Raw genomic sequence first — 19,101 nt, 5'->3', positions numbered from 1 at the left:
TTGTTACGTTACAGCCTAATTCTAAAATGTATTAAATTGTTTTTTTCCTTCATCAATCTACACACAATACCCCATAATGACAAAGCAAAAATAGTTTAAAAAAAAGTTTTTGCTAATTTATAATAAAAAAATTAAATATCACATTTACTTAAGTATTCAGACCCTTTACTCACTACTTTGTTGAAGCTCCTTTGTCAGCGATTACAGCCTCGAGTCTTCTTGGGTATGGCGCTACAAGCTTGGCACACTTGTATTTGGGGAGTTTCTCCCATTCTTCTCTGCAGATCCTCTCAAGCTCTACCAGGTTGGATGGGGAGCAATGCTGCACAGGTCTCGCCAGAGATGTTTGATTGGGTTCAAGTCCGGGCTCTGACTGGAACACTCAAGGACATTCAGAAACTTGTCCCGAAGCCACTCCTGCATTGTCTTGGCTGTGTGCTTAGGGTCATTGTCCTGTTGGAAGGTGAACCTTAGCCACAGTCTGAGGTCCTGAGTGCACTTGAGCAGGTTTTCATCAAGGATCTCTCTGTACTTTGCTCCGTTCATCTTTGCCTTGATCCTGACTAGTCTCCCAGTCCCTGCCACTGAAAAACATCCCCACAGCATGATGCTGCCACCACCATGCTTCACCGTAGGGACTGTGCCAGGTTTCCTCCAGACGTGACGCTTGGCATTCAGGTCAAAGAGTTCCATCTTGGATTCATCAGACCAGAGAATCTTGTTTCTCATGGTCTGAGAGTTCTTTTAGTGCCTTTTGGCAAACTCCAAGAGGGCTGTCATATGCCTTTTACTGAGGAATGGCTTCTGTCTGGCCACTCTAACCCAAAGGCCTGATTGGTGAAGTGCTGCAGAGATGGTTGTCCTTCTGGAAGGTTCTCCCATCTCCACAGAGGAACTCTACAGCTCTGTCAGAGTGACCATCGGGTTCTTGGTTACCTCCCTGACCAATGCCCTTCACTCCTGATTTCTCAGTTTGGTCGAGTGGCCAGCTCTAGGAAGAATCTTGGTGATTACAAACTTCGTTAATTTATGAATTAGGGATGCCACTGTGTTCTGGGGGACCTTCAATGCTGCAAAAAATGTTGGTACCCTTCCCCAGATCTGTGCCTGGAAACAATTCTGTCTCTGAGCTCTACGGACATTTCCTTCAACCTCATGGCTTGGTTTTTGCTCTGGTATGCACTGTCAACTGTGGGACCTTATATCGACAGGTGTGTGCCTTCTCAAACCATGTCCAATCAATTGAATTTACCACAGGTGGACTCCAATCAAATTGTATAAACATCTCAAGGATGATCGATGGAAACAGGATGCACCTGAGCTAAATTTCAAGTCTCATAGCAAAGGGTCTGAATACTTATGTAAATAAGCTATTTCTGTCTTAGTTATTTTATACATTTGCAAACATTTCTAAAAAACAGTTTTTGCTTTGTCATTATAGGGTATTGTGTGTAAATTGCTGAGGAAAATGTTTTATTTAATCCATTTTAGAATAAGGCAGTAACGTAACAAAATGTGGAAAAAGTCAAGGGGTCTGTTTCCGAAGGCAATGTAGGTCTTAGTTGTACCACACTAACACCATGGCTACACAGGTCACGTTTGTGCATGCGCCATCGTGCGCATGTTGATTTTGTCTATCCCCATCATAGACTTAGACATCGCATCAGTGTATCTGTCCCATTATGGTGTCTGTGAGAGCACGGGCAGCACAATTGAGGCCATCTCCATTTTGAAGTAGTCCATTTTCTTCTTCTACGAGAAGGAAATTGTTGGCAAACAAACTGAAAGGGTGTATATAATATGGTGACTTTTATCAAAATAAGTAGAGTCACAAACAAAAGAGGTGTTGTGCAAATACAAAATGCAACTTCCAAATAAAAATCAGTCTGTAAATATGCCCATATAGTTTCACAAACTATATGTCATGATCCAAAAGCAAATGAGTCACAAATTATGATTTGCAAATTAACGCAATACAGTTTTTTTTCTGGTTAACACAGCATATTTTATAAAAATATTTTTTACTTTGCAAACACAACAGTGGTCAAACATGTTTTCGTGAATATGACTGATTAACTCTTGTGACCTGCATTTTACATATTTATTACTTGTATTACATTTGTGAGTTGACTCGCATTTTTGAGTTGCTCCACATATTTGTGAGTTGCGTTTTACAGATCAGTTGTGCAAATGTAATATACAGAATCTAGACTAGGACATCTTCAGTTCTCATACAAATAAGATAAAAATGAATATATTACAATAACTTTTGAAAATGCATCTGTTTTGGTATCCTAGCTTCCTTTCTTGTTTTCATATCTTAATTCCCTCCTATCCTAGCTTGCTTTCCTTGATCCCGTTTGCTTCCTTTCCTCCCCTTCTTTGCTTTCCTAGCTCTCTTTCCTCCTATCCTTTCTTAACTCAATTTTCTTTCCTTCTCGCCTAGCTTCCTTTCCTCCATTCCTTGCGCCCTTTCCTTCCTAGCTTCCTTTCCTTGCTCCCTTTCTTTCCATGACTTTCTCTTCTCTATTCTTTCCTTTCTCCCTTTCCTTCCCCGGCTTCCTCTCCTCCTTTCCTATTTCCCTTTCTTTTCCACCTTTCCTAGCTCCCTTTCATCCTATCCATTTCTAGCTCCATTCCCTAGATTCCTTTCCTTGGTCTTTCCTATCTTCTATTCCTTATTTCCTAGCTGTCTTTCCTCCTATTCTTTCCTAACTATGTTTTCATTCCTCCTATCCTAACTTCCTTTCCTCCTCTAGCTTCCTTTCGTCTCCTCCTTTTCTAATTTTCTAGCTTTATTTCCTAATTTCATTGTTCCCTTTCTTTCCCTAACTTCCTTTCCTAGTTTACTTTCCTTTCCTACATTCCTGTCCTTGCTCTCTTTCCTTCCTTTTCTCCCCTTCTTTTCTTTCCTAGCTCCCTTTCCTCCAATCCTTTCCTAACTACATTTAATTTCCTCCTTTCTTAGCTTCCTTTCCTTGGTATTTCCCCATCCTCCATTCCTCTTTTCCTAGCTTCCTTTCCTTCATCCCTTTCCTTCCCTCCTTTGCTATGCTAGCTCCTATTCTAACTCTCTTTCCTTTCTTCCTATCATAGCTTCCTATCCTTCTTTCCTTGCTCCCTTTCCTCTCCTCCTTTCCTATATACCTTTCATCCTTTCCTAGCTTCCTTTCCTCCTTTTCTTATGCCATTTCCTTCCCTAACTTCCTTTCCTAGATCCCTTTCCTTCTTTCCCAGCTTCCTTTCCTCCTACTACAGTAGTGACTTTGGGAATTCTATAATACTACTATTACAGTGAACATAACAGTAGCAGCAAATCAGGGGCCCTATGGTAGTGTCCACCCTAAGATTGGAAGGGTGGGGGTTCGATCCCTGGTCGAGTCATACCAACCAAAGACATTTGATCTGATGCCTGGCTTTTTGGCACTCAGCATTAAAGGGGAAGTTCGCCAATTTGTACATGTAGATTTGTTTTTACTCTTTCTGTGATTGTAGTTGATCCCCAAAACCTTTTTTTAAATATTTTGTTTAATTATAGGGAAAATTGGTAGACACATTTTGCTGAGTGATCACTTGCCATTGTCTACAATGCATTATGAAAATGTGTTTAAAGCATGTAACAAAATGCTCCAAAACTCTCCAAACCAACTCAAACCATCCCATTCTGAATTATTTTTTTATTTTCCATTGAAGTTAGGGAAAGAAAGGAAACAAGGAAAAAGACAGCTAGGAAATGAGGAAAGGAAAGGAAGCTAGGAAATGAAAAGAAGAAAAGAAGTTAAGGAAAGAAAGGGACAAAGGAAATGTTGAAATAAAGCTACAAAGGGACCTAGAAAAGGAAGAGAGGAAAGATAGGAAAGGATAGGCGGAAAGATAGTTAGGAAAGGTTAGGAGGAAAGAGAGCTAGAAAAGCAAAGGAGGGAAGGGGAGGAAAAGAAGGAAAAGGATCAAGGAAGGGAAGCTAGGAAAGAAGGAATGGAAGATAGGATAGACCAATGAATGGAAGCTAGGAAAGGGAGATAGGAAATGATAGGAGGAAAGGGAGCTAGGAAAGAAGGAAAGGAGGAAAGGGAAGCAATGATGATATAGATGTTCTTCTTCTTTGTTTTTATGTTTTATTATCTCGCTGCTATAGTGTGTTCAACCATGTTGGATCTTGCCTAGCCATCTTGTCTCAAGAGGACCACAATGGAAATAAGTCCCAGACTTTATTGTGTGTTATCCTTGATGATTTTACTCACTTGTTTTTGAAAATGGTCAAATTAATAAACTAAACAACAACAAAAATAGGAAAGGAATAGAGGAGAGGAAGCCAGGGAAGGAAAGGGAGCAAGTAAAGGATGAGAGGAAAGGAAGCTAGGAAGGAAAGGGAGTAAGGAATGGAAGAAAGGAAGCTAGGCTAGAAGGAAAGGTAAGGGAGTTAGAAAATGATAGGATATCTGGCCTATGATGGTCATAATGCTTATTGACAGTGCCATAAAGTGTATATTCTACAAGTTATTAATAAATGGGGTAAAAAAAAACATGATTGTAAAGAATTCATTACAACAATGAACCAAGGATTTAAGAAACAAACGTTCAAATAAAAGGAAACTTCTCGGCAGGGAAACAAAACGAATTTGAATAAAAGTGGGTTTTGACACTCTTATATAGGTGTCATAACCAGCCATAAACTAATGCAAAACATGTCACAACAGGTTTAAATATATGACAGTGTTTTGACCATATTATGACAGGTTATGACAAGTTATGTCAGCTGCATGACCATGTCATAATGTGTTATGACACTAGGTGTCAAGTAAAGTGTTACCCATTAGGTGTGTAACTCATTAGGGCGTCCTCCCGCGTTGCTCAGAATGACAGAAAACACATTTAGATTATGGTAATTAATTTTAACGAAACATGCAACTCCTGTAATGAAGCAGTCAATAAAATGTCATTGTCAAACATTTCCCAAAATGAAATTCGTGGGAAAAAGAGACAACACCATTTTAAACAGCGCACCTGATGCAAGCAGTATATGAAAGAGATGAAAATATTCTTTAGAAATTTAGAAAGAGGGTGAATCTAAAGATGCAACAACTAGGATGGGTTGCTAATATGACTAGGATTGTGCATTTGGCTTCTGGACAAGGAAAGAAAGTTAATATGAAAACCAGTAGAACAGAAGAAAAATGGCATTTGAGAAAGTCTTTCATAGAGCGCGTGGCAAAAGCCCTAGCTGATTATTGAGTTGCGACTGTCAGTGAAAAACCTCTCAAATATGTGTGAAGATAATGTGTCTTGAGTATCATTTAAAATGTTGAGACAATTAGAAGGGGAGGGGTGTGTGGCGAAGATAGTCTATAGGCGCGTCTCTGTCCAGAATGCTTGTTCTCAGCTCTCCAGAATCCACTCAGATGTCTCCCGTCAATTCTCCCGTTTTCATTGTTTCATGTGAATTGTTTGCCCTTTGATTGTTTATTTGGATCAATTCACAGTGATGTATGTCACCAGTAGTACATGTACCGCCAATCCCCGTAATTTGGTTACATTAATTTATGTTAATGCATTGTATTACTAATTAGGCCTACAGTCATTTACCATTCTCATTCTTGTTCACAACCTGCTACACTTGTGAGAAACAAATGTTGATTTATATCATAACCATCATTTACCAATTGTCAATTTGTTCGTTGTCTTTTATTAGGAGTGCTCCATGTGAGCAATGAGCATGGGTCTGGTTGTTAATGTTAAGCGAGTGCACGCTCCTGAGCATTAATAGAAGTAGCCATAGCCGCGAGCAGCACCCCGTGAAAAAGCAGAATAAAAAATAAATATTCATAAAACAAACTATATTATTTTGTTGAAAGAAATATTTTTCGACAAAAGTAGTGCACATGGCCGTTACTAGTATTATCAGAGTGATATAGACGTATGTAGCACGAGCAACAACAAAAAATCCAGTATCTGCTTTGGCGAAGAAGATAGTTGTATAATTAAGAACAGTATCTTGCAGGATTCAATAGTTGGAATTGTAAGAGTTGTTGCCCCGTCCCTTTCTCTGCAATTGTCATTCTAATGAATCCAGAAAGAACAAAACCCTGTCTTCAAACATTTACATCAGAAGGTGAAAAGTTATGAGCAAAGACACAAAACATCCACATCAAATTAAATATGTTTCATGACCAAGCAACCACTTTTTGTGCAGTATTAATTTACCATCCTTACAAACAACTTCATGTAAATGTACATTACTATATTGTACATGGGCTGGTCATCTAGGTTTGTACCTGTAGACTTTCCGTCAGCATAAAAAACAACAACATACAGTACAGTAATTTAGTACATTGAGACATCAAGTGGTTTGTGATGATGTGATGTGTCTCAGTTGGCAGAGCATGGAGCTTGTAATGCTAGGCTTGTGAGTTCGATTTCCCACGGGGGACCAGTACAGAAAAAGTATGAACATGTAAGTTGCTCTGGATAAGACAGGAAACTCTGAGGGCCTGGAATAGGCTAGTTGATACAATGTTACAAGTTCGCTAGAGACAGCTTCATGCCAGATCCAGTTGATTGATTAGATACAATGTTGCATTTCACAAATGATAGTTTAAGTCAAGACAGATAGAAAGGGAGGCAGATAGGCTGAGTAGAGAGATGCATATGATTGAAAGAACCAGCATTTTAATCAGTATAGGCTATTTTAATTAGTTGACAATGGAAGTTTTATAGGCCAACGGCTGCATTGGTAAATGATCATGGTGTATCAATGTGTCCATATGGCAGAAGCTGGTGCTCTCACATTAGTTGAATTTTAACTTTGATATGTTTATCATTTTAATTCAGATTTTTATGATTAACCACGTGACAATGATTTTGAGAAACGAAAACGTTATTATTTAAATGAAACTGTTCCACAAAAATGCACATATGAAAATCAAATACTAGGATACATTGTAGACTACAATATGCTTCCCCAAACTTGAAACTCGTGTGCTGCCTGTTTAATTTTATAAAATAATTGCCTCCAACTTTCTATGGTCTTATTTTCAAGCAAGGTAAGACATGCTTCATAATATGAAGTAAAACATTCAGGCTTCAAACAATCAAGTATGTTTTCAAATGACATACTGCCTCCTGCACACATTGTAAAGTGTTGGGTGATGGCTGATAGCACTGGTTTTTCTCACGGTCAATTTGGCCAGCAATAATTTTATTTATCTGGTTTTCATTTTTTTATGGGAAACCCTGACAAAGGCCACTCACAAACACGTGGAGCAACTCACAAATGTTAAGCAAGTCACAAATATGTCAAACGCAGGTCACAAACGTAATCTGTGGAGTCACAAATGTTGTTATATTCACAAAAACATATTTGACCCCTGTTGTGTTTACAAAGTAAGAAATATGTTTGTAAAATGTGCTGTGTTAGCCAGAAAAAAACGGTCTTGCATTTATTTTGCTAAACATTTGTTTTTGTTAAAGATTACTCATTTGTTTTTGGATCATGACGTATGTTTGTGAAACTATATGAGCAACAAAACCGACGTGTGCAGAACTATGGGGCAAAACAGACTGGTTAACTTAGATTTTTGAAAACATGTAAACTATATTTAATCTCTGAATGTTTATTGAAAACATAAATACATTTGCACAATGAGCTCTTGTTGTCTCTCTAATACATCATTACAGTTGTTGATTAACTAGATAACGAATTGTAGACATATTAGCATAGACATGACATGAGTCAAAACCCCTCAAAAAAAGATATGGTATCAATAACATTATAAACTGGGGGGGTTCGAGCCGTCAATGCTGATTGGCTGACAGCCGTGGTATATCAGACCATATAACACGGGTATGACAGAACATTTATTTTGACTGCTCTAATTACGTTGGTAACCAGTTTATAACAGCAATAAGGCACCTCGGGGGTTTGGGATATGTGCCCAATATACCACGGCTAAGGTCTGTGTCCAGGTACTCAGCGTTGCGCATAAGAACAGCCCTTAGCCGTGATATATTGGCCATATACCACACCCCCTCGGGCCTTATTGCTTAAATATACAACTAGCTGAAATGAGACACCTATGATTCCCTCTTGTCATTGTTGCTAGCTATTTGACCGTTCAGAATCATAACACCCCACGGCCTTCATCATCGATGCTTTCGCATAATTGTCATGACGTTGTCAGCCAACCCGTCTATAGGAAGTCCCACCCAGTTGACTTCTTCAAAATGGTGAAAGTCCTCAATGGCGCAGCCCATGCTAAAATAGACTTTTGAAACTAGAGTCCTCCGTCTATCTCTATGATTCCCACCAGACTCGATCATTACACCCAGGTTAAATTACAAAAAACTGTGAGCCAACTATGTTAATTTGGGGACAGCTCTAAACACACATGAAACATTCATGAATTAAGCTAGATAGCTGTTGCTAGCAGTTTGCCGTGGGAGATTAACATTGATTGGGTTGTTCTTTTACCTGATCACGCATATATGGTCCCCCTTTTAGCTGGTTCTTTGTAGAATTTTGACCCGGATCATTTAAATATCATGCGTTTCTATACTTCTGACGATTTATTCACAGATAAAAAGGGAAACCTAGTTAGTTTTTAGTTAGTTATCCTTGATTAATATCTCCTCGTTCGTTTTTTCAAACAACCACGTGAGTTTGTATCTTCCTGATATGCAATAGGGGACTTGTGGAGCTTCTCAAATAGAACCAAGTTCTATTTTAGCGCTTGGCTATGCAGATGCTAGTTCACGCACGCTAGCAGTGTAGGGAAAATTATTGAATAACATGCATGTGTACATTTATTTTGAAGACTCGTGCACCAAACGTGGTGTGGGTTGCATGTAACTCACCCACTCATAAAAGTATTTGCTCTCCATCTCACCAAAGAACCCATGTTTTCTCTCATTTCTAACAGTCCCATGCCAAAACCATGAACCATTGACACATTTGGATGAGATCAAATATTTTGGCTCTAGCAAGACATTGTTCAGTAACCCTGATCCAGCTTTACTCTCACAAATCTTAGCTTTAACCATTTGAAAGTAGCAAACCACTCTTGTTCTGGATCAGTGCAACTTCTTGTCCCACCAGTGAGTGGGAAGTCCTCAGTACTGCTTGTCTGTTTCCTTAGTGAAGCGTACCAGTCTCCAGACAGACGCAGGCATCAGTCTTCACTAACTGCCTAGCGGCAGGAAATCAGTGTTTAATGGAACCTGTAGTTCCAGGGAAACATCATCCTACTGTCCATCTCTTAAAATATTAGGCAAACTTTAATATTACAACAAACAGAATGGATGGCAAAAGAGAACCAGTGGGATAGTATGTTACTCACAAATAGTCTGTCAAAGCCAGCCAAAACAGGACGAGGAAGAAAGGTGGATGTGAAAGAAGAAAATACATGAAAACAAGAAACCGAACCCAGGACCAGAGACTTTACTTGAGACTTGAGAGGTTGAGTAGAGAGGGCAGGTGAGGCAGTCAACATGGCATAGGGAGTGTGTGAAAGACCATAGCTTCTGTTCTGAGACCACTGCTGCGCCGGGCTATACATTTCACAAGCACAGATAACAATCACTCTGAGAAAGAGCCATCCTGGCGACTAAAGAATAGAGGCGGGGGAGGGGGACAGCGATAGGGTAAAAGTGGGAGGACAAAGGGAGAGAAGGTGCTCTGACAGCAGTTGGGCAGCGGAGGGTAAAGAATGCTGTCTTTTCTTACCACCTCAGACGTCCTGCCCAACAACTTCACCTCGTCTGGTAGTCAATACCTTTTATTTTCTCCTCTCGCCTTTCCAATCAATAGATAAGAGCAGGGTAAGACCAGACCAGACCAGGGGGGACAATGAGGCTTTCTTTGGCACCATCTGATGTGGGCTGAATAGCCATGGCTACAGTGGTGGGAATGGCAAGAGAGTAAGAGCTATTGGGTGACATGAGACCATGGAGAGAAAGCGCAAAAGAGAGAAAGAGGGAGGCAGTGAACAAGAGGGATGGAGAAAGAATGAGATGCTCCTGCCAATCTATGTTTTCAATGTTAATTAATTGAAATATAACTGCTGCCACTTCAAAGCAGAGAGGAAGCTGGTTTTGACAGTGATTACGACAAACACCAGTGGATCTGCCTCCGCTTCCTCTCCTAATGGCCCCATGCAGAACAATGGGCTCCTGCAGGCTCCATCAAATGAACAGGAAGAAAGGCAGAAATTACTCATAAAGTGTCATAAAGCTTCTGGAAACGTCTCCATCACGCGGTCTACCCCTAACAGCCCCTACTGTGGAGCCTTTGAACTCTGAGCTGCTATATTTCATTAGGCTTGAATTCCTTCTACCAGCCTCAGCTCCTGCTGAGGGGTGTGTGCATGTATGCTGGAGTCTGTGCTGCAACAACCACAGGACAAAGAACATCATAATCGCATATCCACTTTGTCATCCTCTCTGAGTGACTGTAGAAATTCATGAGAACCATGTATCAATACAAATAATTGGTGCTATATAGCTTTTAACTGGTTAATTTGAAAAAGCATGCGTTGAGTGCCGGAACAAATTGAAATGCCAACCCCTTTGCACATTACCATACGTTGCTGTTGTACTGAAGATCTGTAATGTAACATAGAGCACATTTGTTCATGGACATTGGTTTGCTGCTCCTCTGAGTGTGTGTAAAGTCCTCGTCTTTCATGCAGCCTTATCTCACTCCATTAGGCCACGGCATGGTGCACACACAGGAGCAGAGAGTGTGCTTAGGGGCACTAATCAGGAGAGAGGGAAGGAGGGAGCGGAAGGGAGGGGGATAAGGGCAAGAGATGGGTAAAGATAGGAAGAGAATGGAGGGCAGTGATATATAGGGTCACAGAGGGGGAGTTAAATAGGGAGAGAGAGAAAGTTAGAAAGAGAGGAGTAGGGTGAAGGTTAAAGCAAGAGAGAGGTTGATTTAGAGAGTGGCAGAGAGCAGAGGCAAATATGACAGTGAGGCCTCCTTTAACACACAGCTTGTAGGGACTCGGTAGAGGAGATTTGGAGGGAGTGAAGGGGATTAGGAGGGTCCAGGCGGCAGTAACCAGGAATCTCAACAATCTCACACCCAGCTTCCCGCACCCTACCCTGATCTGGGCTCAGCCTGGACTGGTCTGGGCTCAGCCTGGACTGATCTGGGCTCAGCCTGGACTGGTCTGGGCATATGACACAACAAAACCTAAAAACCTTTTCTCTCTCTCTGCTCTTGCTTGTATGGGGGAACAGTAGAGGGAATATGTGCACCTGTTTCTTGCTATCCTTATCATACGATTGGAGAAAAGTGAAGCACATACAGTAGAATGAATGTGGACACGCACACACAGGTTTGGAGGCAATATAGAGCCATTCATTTGCACGTCAGTCTGTCTACTTCACATACTGTACCACAGTGGGTTAAAGATTAAACCACTCACTAGATTAGGGTTTAACTAATACTCCTTCCTCCTCAGAAATCAGTCTGCCTGCTCTCTTCCCTTCGCTAGCTACAGGGTCTGTATTCTCTGGTGCTTCATGGGCCCTGACAGTCAACAGTGAGGGTGTCTCCATCTGTGTACTCTACCACTCCTTGCACCCCCCTCCTCCTCCTCTCCTGCATTCCAACGTGGATCTCAAGCATGGCCAACACTATTTAATCTGCAGTCAACTGATTGGGCCTCTTGGTTAGGTCATAGTCCTCCTGCTTTATCATCAAGTCAACTTCCCGAGAGCTATATAGAGATAAAGATCTGTATACATGCCTCTGTGCTTCTCTAACTACTAGAAGACTACAAGTTCACTGACCATTAAGCATTAGGCCTGTCTAGTAAACAAGACATGCTGTCAACAGCAGCACCAGCAGTGTGTATCTGAGTCTGTATCTGAGGTCAGAGGGGGCCCAGAGAGGATCTGTGTGTGGTGACCCATACTGTACCCTGTCTCTGTCGGTATGCCCCTCCATTACCCATACTGTACCCTGTCTCTGTCTGTGTGCCCCTGTCTGTGTGCCCCTCTATTAGCTGGCCCAGCAGGAACCCTACACCACTGTTACTGTACGCTCTGAGCATCACCAAATCCTCCACATGACACACTAATGCGTTTTACACCAGCGCCTTTGTCAACCAGACCTTTTCACAGAGAGAGCCAATGACAGAATGAGATGTAGCAGCCATGCCTGGGTAGAAAGAGACGAGACAGAGGGAGATGGTGAAGGGGAGAGAGACAGACAGAGGGGGTGGGGGTGTTGGCAAAGCTCCTACTGACAGCTATGGGGCCTCTTGACAATTCAGGAATATTGTCTGAAATCAATCTGTCATTGTGGAGTTGCTGTGCCTGTCATTACCAGGAGGTACCCGGCCTTTCACAGTGACAGTGTTCCCCGCTTTACCGGTTCACCTTACAAGTCCGACCACAAAGGTCACTCCGCTCTATACATCTCTGTTTGCCAGTCTGTATGTCTCTATCTCTCTCTTTAGTCCTTCATTCACCAACCTCACACATGGAGTCACACGGTCCCTTTACCAAAGTGACCTGCAGACATACATTTGCAAAGTGAACGTGCTACACAAAACAGTAGCTATCTTAGATATACTGTACTGACGGACACAGAAAACACACACCAGCACAACAAAGTCAGCTATAGGTACATTTAAGAATGGAAAGAATCCTCCAAAACATCCTTGAATCTCCATGTGTATGCTAGTCCCCCTTCCCCCACCCAAGTGCATCCTGGCCCAAAGCTGGAGCCCAAACTCACATCCCTGTGCATGAGGAAATCAAATCAGTTTCACTACATGGTGCAGAAATTCCAGTCTGGGACAGCAATAGCCCAACTATAAAATATGACAGATCATACTTTCAGCTTCTGAACCATTTTTACTCTTCTGTCCCCAGCCTCCTTAAGTCTTCAAGTTAAAAGTGGGGAATATTTTTCCATTCTTTGTAAACCATTAATCTATGGGTCTGTGGATCCCTTGTGTATATAAAGTTCACGGGAAAAAAAGTTCCTTACTTTTGGATCCTGAAAGTGATTGACATTGAAAATAAAGAATGTCAACCCAATTACAGTAGTAGGGTGATCTTTGGCATTGTTTCAAATTCCACTCCCACAGTCTCCACCATCAGAACTCAATTTCTGACATAATACAACAACATTCCCCAATTCCCAAAGGCTATCCTAAACAATGCCTATTCCGTTTGACAGAAATAGTGCATACAGAATAGAACTTACAAATTCTATAAAACAATTCCCAAAGAAAAATAGTGAGAATTCTGAGTGAAAAGGCAGAAAGTCATGTGGGGTCTCATTGATGCCGATCGCAAAGGGGGATGTTGATCAGAGCGGTGGGTTATGGTGGAGGCTGTGGAGGCCTTATTCAGCCCTCGTTATCCCAGCTATCCCTTGGCTATGCTTTCTTCAGACCCAGCCAGGCATCGCTGTTGCCACCATAACTTTCAATCAACCTTTTAACTGCAGAACAAAAAGCATTGAAGGGGAGGCAGGGGAGAGGTTGGAGGGAAGGAGTCAGTACTGCTGGTGATTTCCAATGACTACCTCAGAGAGGAGAGAAACATTTGCAATGGATATGCCAGTGATTTGAAGTTCTGATAACTGATGATAGGAGAAAATAAAACATCAAATAAAGACGATTGTGGCAAGTTCAACATACAAGAGTACAAGATGAGCAAGATACTGTTTAAAACATCCCCTTATTCTATCATAGAGCGCCATGTGTACTTTACTTGTCTAAAGAAAGGGAGAAAGGAAATGGGCATGGAAAGGGGGAAAGAGAGGGAGGGAGACCCAAGGCCTCATCATAAATCTACACGCTAACATCTACAGGAAAACAAGACTGACCGTCTCCTGTTGAGGGGTGAGAGGAGTGGGCTTCAGATTCTCAACGTTTCGTTTGTTAAGTGACTGAGAGAACAGCTGTGAAACACGGAGGGGAGTGGGGGCTCTCGGCTGCTCTCCGCTGCTCGAAAGAAAAGAGAAAATATAAGGGAGAGGAGAGAGCTGTGGAAGAGGAGGGGAGGGGGCCAGAGAGGCTGAAAAAGAAGAGGTTGCGCAAGATAAACATTTCCCACTGCGTAGCTGAAATGTTATTATAAGGTCACTTGTAAGGGTCCAACAGTGCGGCCCCTAACACCCACCTCCACGCTCCGTCCCAACGACTACGGCCCATCTTAAATAAAGGTGAAATAAAGGTGAAAAAAAAATAAAAAAATAAAAAAATCTCTCTGTCCAAGAGTGTAACACAGCAGCCCTGTGCTCCAGAGCTACAGGGAAATATGCAGCTGGAGCTTGGACCTCTTATTGTTTGTTATAGTGACACTATGACATTACATAACAGCTTGGAGACAGGTGGGTGCAGGATTTAAAGGTGCAATATGCAGAAATCGCTCTGCCATTTCTTGGATGATCAAATTCTAATAGTTTGTCTAATTTCAGTTTATGTAACAAAAAAAAGAAATATATTTTCCAATACCAAAAACCAAAACTTTAAAACGGGAGGCTTAGAAATAGTGCACATAGAACAAATCGACCACTTCATAGACTTGCATTCAATGAGAATGACAGATCTATAACTCACATATCTATGTGAATTTGGTCAGGTTGCCCAAAAAGTTACATACTGCAGCTTTGAGATATATCCCTCAATAGTTTGAATATTTATTGTTCATCTCAAACAATCAAATCAAAAACACATGCAGGTGATTACCATTTGAATGATGACACGTCAACCAGACCAGCTCTCTGGCCCATTGTAAAGGATTCTATGAGATCCTTGTGGGTTAAGTAGGGCACCATGAATCCATGTGTCTGTCTATCACCCCATTTACTCAGAGGGGACAGAGTGTGTGGCTTAAAGACACTGCCACCCGGAGCCAAGCGGCAAAACAAACTCATGATCGCTGTAGGTCTACATAGACAAATCCTCATGACTGGCAGATTATAAACAATCCTATTCACACTTCATTCTCCCCCTTTCCATACAGCTGAGCATGACAACAGTGAATGGGAGCAGACAATGTGTAAATAGTTGAGATTCCATCAGAATGCTAATTAGAGTGCCCATTAGGCTCAGTCAAAGCTGGCAGTGTTGCTCACACAGATTATGGCCCACTAAAGTAAACAACAATTGACCTCCATTATGGCTACTTATCACAGCTTCCCTCATCACCATGTACAGCCCTCTCCTCTCTTTGGGGTGAAGTCTAACACCTTCCTCTTCCAGGTCCCTTCCTAGACTTCCTCTCCCTTCCATAGATTTGCCAGGAGCTGCAGTGTGTGACGGTAGTAATGATAGATGCAGCTGTATTTGTTATCATAGTAAACGTAGACGCAGTAGTAGCAGTGGTATGATGTACCTACTAGTGGTGGAACTTTTGGAGAGGGAATAAGTGTTGCTGTATCTGGTAACTCATACTTCTAGGGTTTCTAAATTGGCTTCTGCTCCTTGGGTATCTCATTATCATGACTTCTCACAGAGCAATTGCCCCATGCTTAATAAAACACACACATACGTATACACACAGACTTCTACACAAAACCCTGAGTGTAGCTCCCTCTCATAACTCTTCCTCACGCACCTCTAAATCGCAGCCCCTCAGTAAAACAATTCCCTGGTTTGCAGTATACGTACACACTAATAGACGGCAAATTACCACAGTCTACAGGGATGTAGAGTGTTTAAAATTAATTACTGCTGCCATGTCCAAACGGGGGGACTAGTGCATATAATAATCCACCCATTGTTCTCTGCAAATGGACCCAGGCTCAGTAAAGAGGGGCTATTGGTGAGCTGAGAGAGGGTGGGTGGGAGTAAAGGTCAGCTCCATGCCTTGTTTTAACGACAGCACATTAACTTAATTCACTTCCTCTGGCTTTACACTGGTAATAAACGGGAGGAAATGCAGAGAGAAGGACTGGGAGGGAGAGAAGGGAGACATGTGTAAGGGGGATGGCGAGAGAGCAGTGGTTGTTGTTTGGTCATAAATTGGCTTGGGGAAGCGTCGCAGTCCGCAGAGTTCAGAGGTGGCATGTCAATCGGTCGGACTGCACTGAGTTGTGTGTGTCTGTGGGTGTTGGTGGATTTATGATGAATCCACTCTTTTTCAGTGCTGGTACTTCATTGGCGAATCTGATAGTATGATAACACTGATTTTGTTGTAATTTCTAAATCAAGTGTCTTCAGAGGGGACTACTCTGAATGGCAAAGATTTTGCAAAGATTTTACAGTACTGCCTAGACCTCCCCCTCTCTCTCTTTCATTCTCTCACCTCTGTCCACTCTCCCTCTGTTTCTCCAGCTGGGCTCATGTGCCAGAACACCACAGTGTCATTATCTTCTGACTATTTGGGCCATATTTTAAAAATAAGAGGACTTTGGAGTATTTGTTTACTGGGAAACTAGCCTCATTACGGAAATCTGTCTGGGAGCCAAATGCCCTTGTGATTTTAAATGCCCATGGCATACAATTTATCTCATAGTACCTTCTTGTTATAAAACCATGATGTAACTCGCCTATAAAATGTATATATTCCAAAACAGTTGCAGAGCAGTTTGTATGCTCTAAATTTATCCAGATGGCTCAGGAGGTGTAGATGAGTAAACATTTGTCTGAAGTTAAAAATGTTCATGTCAAGCTAATATGCTGCCTGTGACATGTCGATACAGTATACTGCCTCAAAAATCACAGGCCTCTCCTACAAACAAAGTACACACTTTGTGTGGATGTCACTGCAATTCTGTTTCCAAAAAGAGACTGGTAATCATTTCAGAGTGTGTGTGTGTGTGTGTGTGTTGGTAAGTACTAGGGACACCTTGTATCCTCTCATTCTCACCAAAGATACAGAACACACAGCAGGTCCATATGTCCCGGCTGCTGCATTCCACAGTTACTATACCACAGTGGTCCCCAGTCCTGTCACCACATTAGAAGCTCTGCCGGGACACATCACGGAGCACCTCCTACAGCTGCTGGGGGGAATACGAGGGGGGAGGGGTTGTCCAATGGGGTTCAAGGAATCAGTCCTGAGCAAGTTTCATGAATCAGAGCACAAGGGAGAACTGGTCCTGGCTTGCATAGTGAGATAAATGATCAGACTGACAGCAGCAGGCTCATTATCACTCTGTTCTTTAAGTTGGACTTAACCCAAGTTTAAAATGTAAAAGTACAGAAGATGATCATATAACGACCAGAAGAAACCACTAAACACTTCCAATATGTTATTTTGAATTCACACGTAACTCAAAGGATTATCTCCTGCATAATTTCATTTGCATTTGTCAATGATGTTATCATAGCCTGTTAACTTTTACAGGGCACAGTTTTACAGCCACGACAGTCTCTACTCCTCTACAAAACCACGTGTCTGTAACCAAAACCTTTATTTTACAGGATATCAAACGGTGAAGTTGTTACTCTGGGATCACATTGTGTCATACCTGGGAGCTTGCTGCCACATCATTCCCTCTAAGGGATTATACTATGGGCTCTTTTCTATCAACTTCTGGAGACTTCATTTCACCCTGCAGTCCTGTATACCTGACAATTAAAACCATCCTATAAAAGCCAAATAAATGATTTAACTTAACAAAATTACATATTAAAACTTGGCCACTTAAAACTGAGCATATGATGTCAGAGAGGCGCATTACTAAATATTTTTGGGGGGACTGTTCGCCAACAGTAAATATTTGTATCTGTTCTGGACCTATCTAAAATCACTTTCAGAAAGAAAGTATGAAAAACAGACTACATATTCCTATTTTTTTCTGTGATAAAATCAGTGCAGGCCACCGTGCATACAGATTAGGATGTCTTGTTTTTCTCTCTGCTGTCTGTTTCCCCTGTTGGTTTTCTCCTTCCTTTGACATCTGTAAACAGATATAATTGCCTGTCTAATCTTATTTAGCCTTCACGTCTTGTTTACTTTTGCTTTAGCCATGTCGTGAAGGCTTGTCTGTCCTGCTGTGAATAAGGCATTGTCTGCAGGCCCACAGATGTAATCTGCCCACATCCAAACCACCTAGCGGCCCTCACCGGCCCCCACCTGCCCCGTATTGCAATGCCCTGTTAGCCACATGCATGTAGTACTTTTGAGACGCCACTTCCATTTGCTGCCATTCTAAGTTTAACAATGAGGAGAGAGGCGTAGAATAGGATGTCTGGTTTCCCACTGCGAGAGGCTGTAGAATACACTAAAAGTTTATGTGAAAGTTTCAAAGCTGTCAAATTGAAAAGGTGACGTTCAAGCTCTACTGAGCTGGTCTGGACATATTCAGCCGTTGATGACAGGTGATATTGTGGAAACCGTACGCATAATTATACTATGCGTTCTGCATTTGTCTGACATCCTCAATCAATGCAGGCAGTTGTCTGACCCTGAATCAAAGCAATAATACACTACACTGGTCATGGTCGTACACACACGCACACACATAGAGACGTGATGCTGAGAAAGTACGGTCCCTGGACCAACCCCGGGAGAGCTGGACTCTTACACTGACTTGTGTTCTTTCACCCTGGGAAGCTGATGGATGTGTTTGTTTGGCTTAGTAGTGGCGAATGTACACACAGTCACACAAACAAAAAACAAACACACACTAATATTTCACTAAAACGATTGGACACTACTGTGTAGGCAAGAAAGCAAGAATGAAACCCACTGGGCAGCGGCGTCAATTCAACATCTATTCCACGTTGGTTCAACGGAATTTCATTGAAATGTGGAAACAATGTTGATTTAACCAGTGTGTGCCCAGTGTGAAGTTAAGGAAAAAAATATCCTAAAGATGTATTACTCACCCCTTGCACAGTCAGACAACAGAACGGACTCAAAGATGAGCAGCATGATCTTGAGGACTCCCATCCTGACTGAAGACAACTTAATGTTCCCCCAACTCTAAAAGACATATGGTTAAAAAAAAATCAGGCCTTCCAGATTCTGTAACTGCACACTGCAGAACTCGCATCCACCCCCAGGGAAAAGCAGTTTGCCTCATTAGATGATATGGAAAATCTACAGTAAATGCTCTGCTTTGAATTTCCATATGTCCTTCAAGTCAGACACACAGTTGTGTCAAGGCCATAGTGGAACTGAAAT

The 19,101-nt window shown here is 41.8% G+C and overlaps 1 protein-coding gene across 1 annotated transcript in view; it reads right to left on the bottom strand.

Annotated features, from left to right (window-relative positions):
* Positions 1 to 18,867, bottom strand: part of LOC120060006 (fibroblast growth factor receptor-like 1) — a 46,533-nt gene extending 27,666 nt beyond the window's left edge. Inside the window, exon 1 of the mRNA XM_039009080.1 lies at positions 18,804 to 18,867. Within this exon, the coding sequence (XP_038865008.1) occupies positions 18,804 to 18,867 (64 nt within the window). The remainder of the gene's footprint in view (positions 1 to 18,803) is intronic.
* Between the last annotated feature and the right edge of the window lie 234 nt (positions 18,868 to 19,101).

This window comes from Salvelinus namaycush, chromosome 15 (assembly GCF_016432855.1).
Source record: "Salvelinus namaycush isolate Seneca chromosome 15, SaNama_1.0, whole genome shotgun sequence".
NCBI lineage: Eukaryota > Metazoa > Chordata > Actinopteri > Salmoniformes > Salmonidae > Salvelinus > Salvelinus namaycush.
The sequence above is the reverse complement of the archived record's forward strand: the minus strand, read 5'-3'. Positions and strand labels throughout refer to the sequence as shown.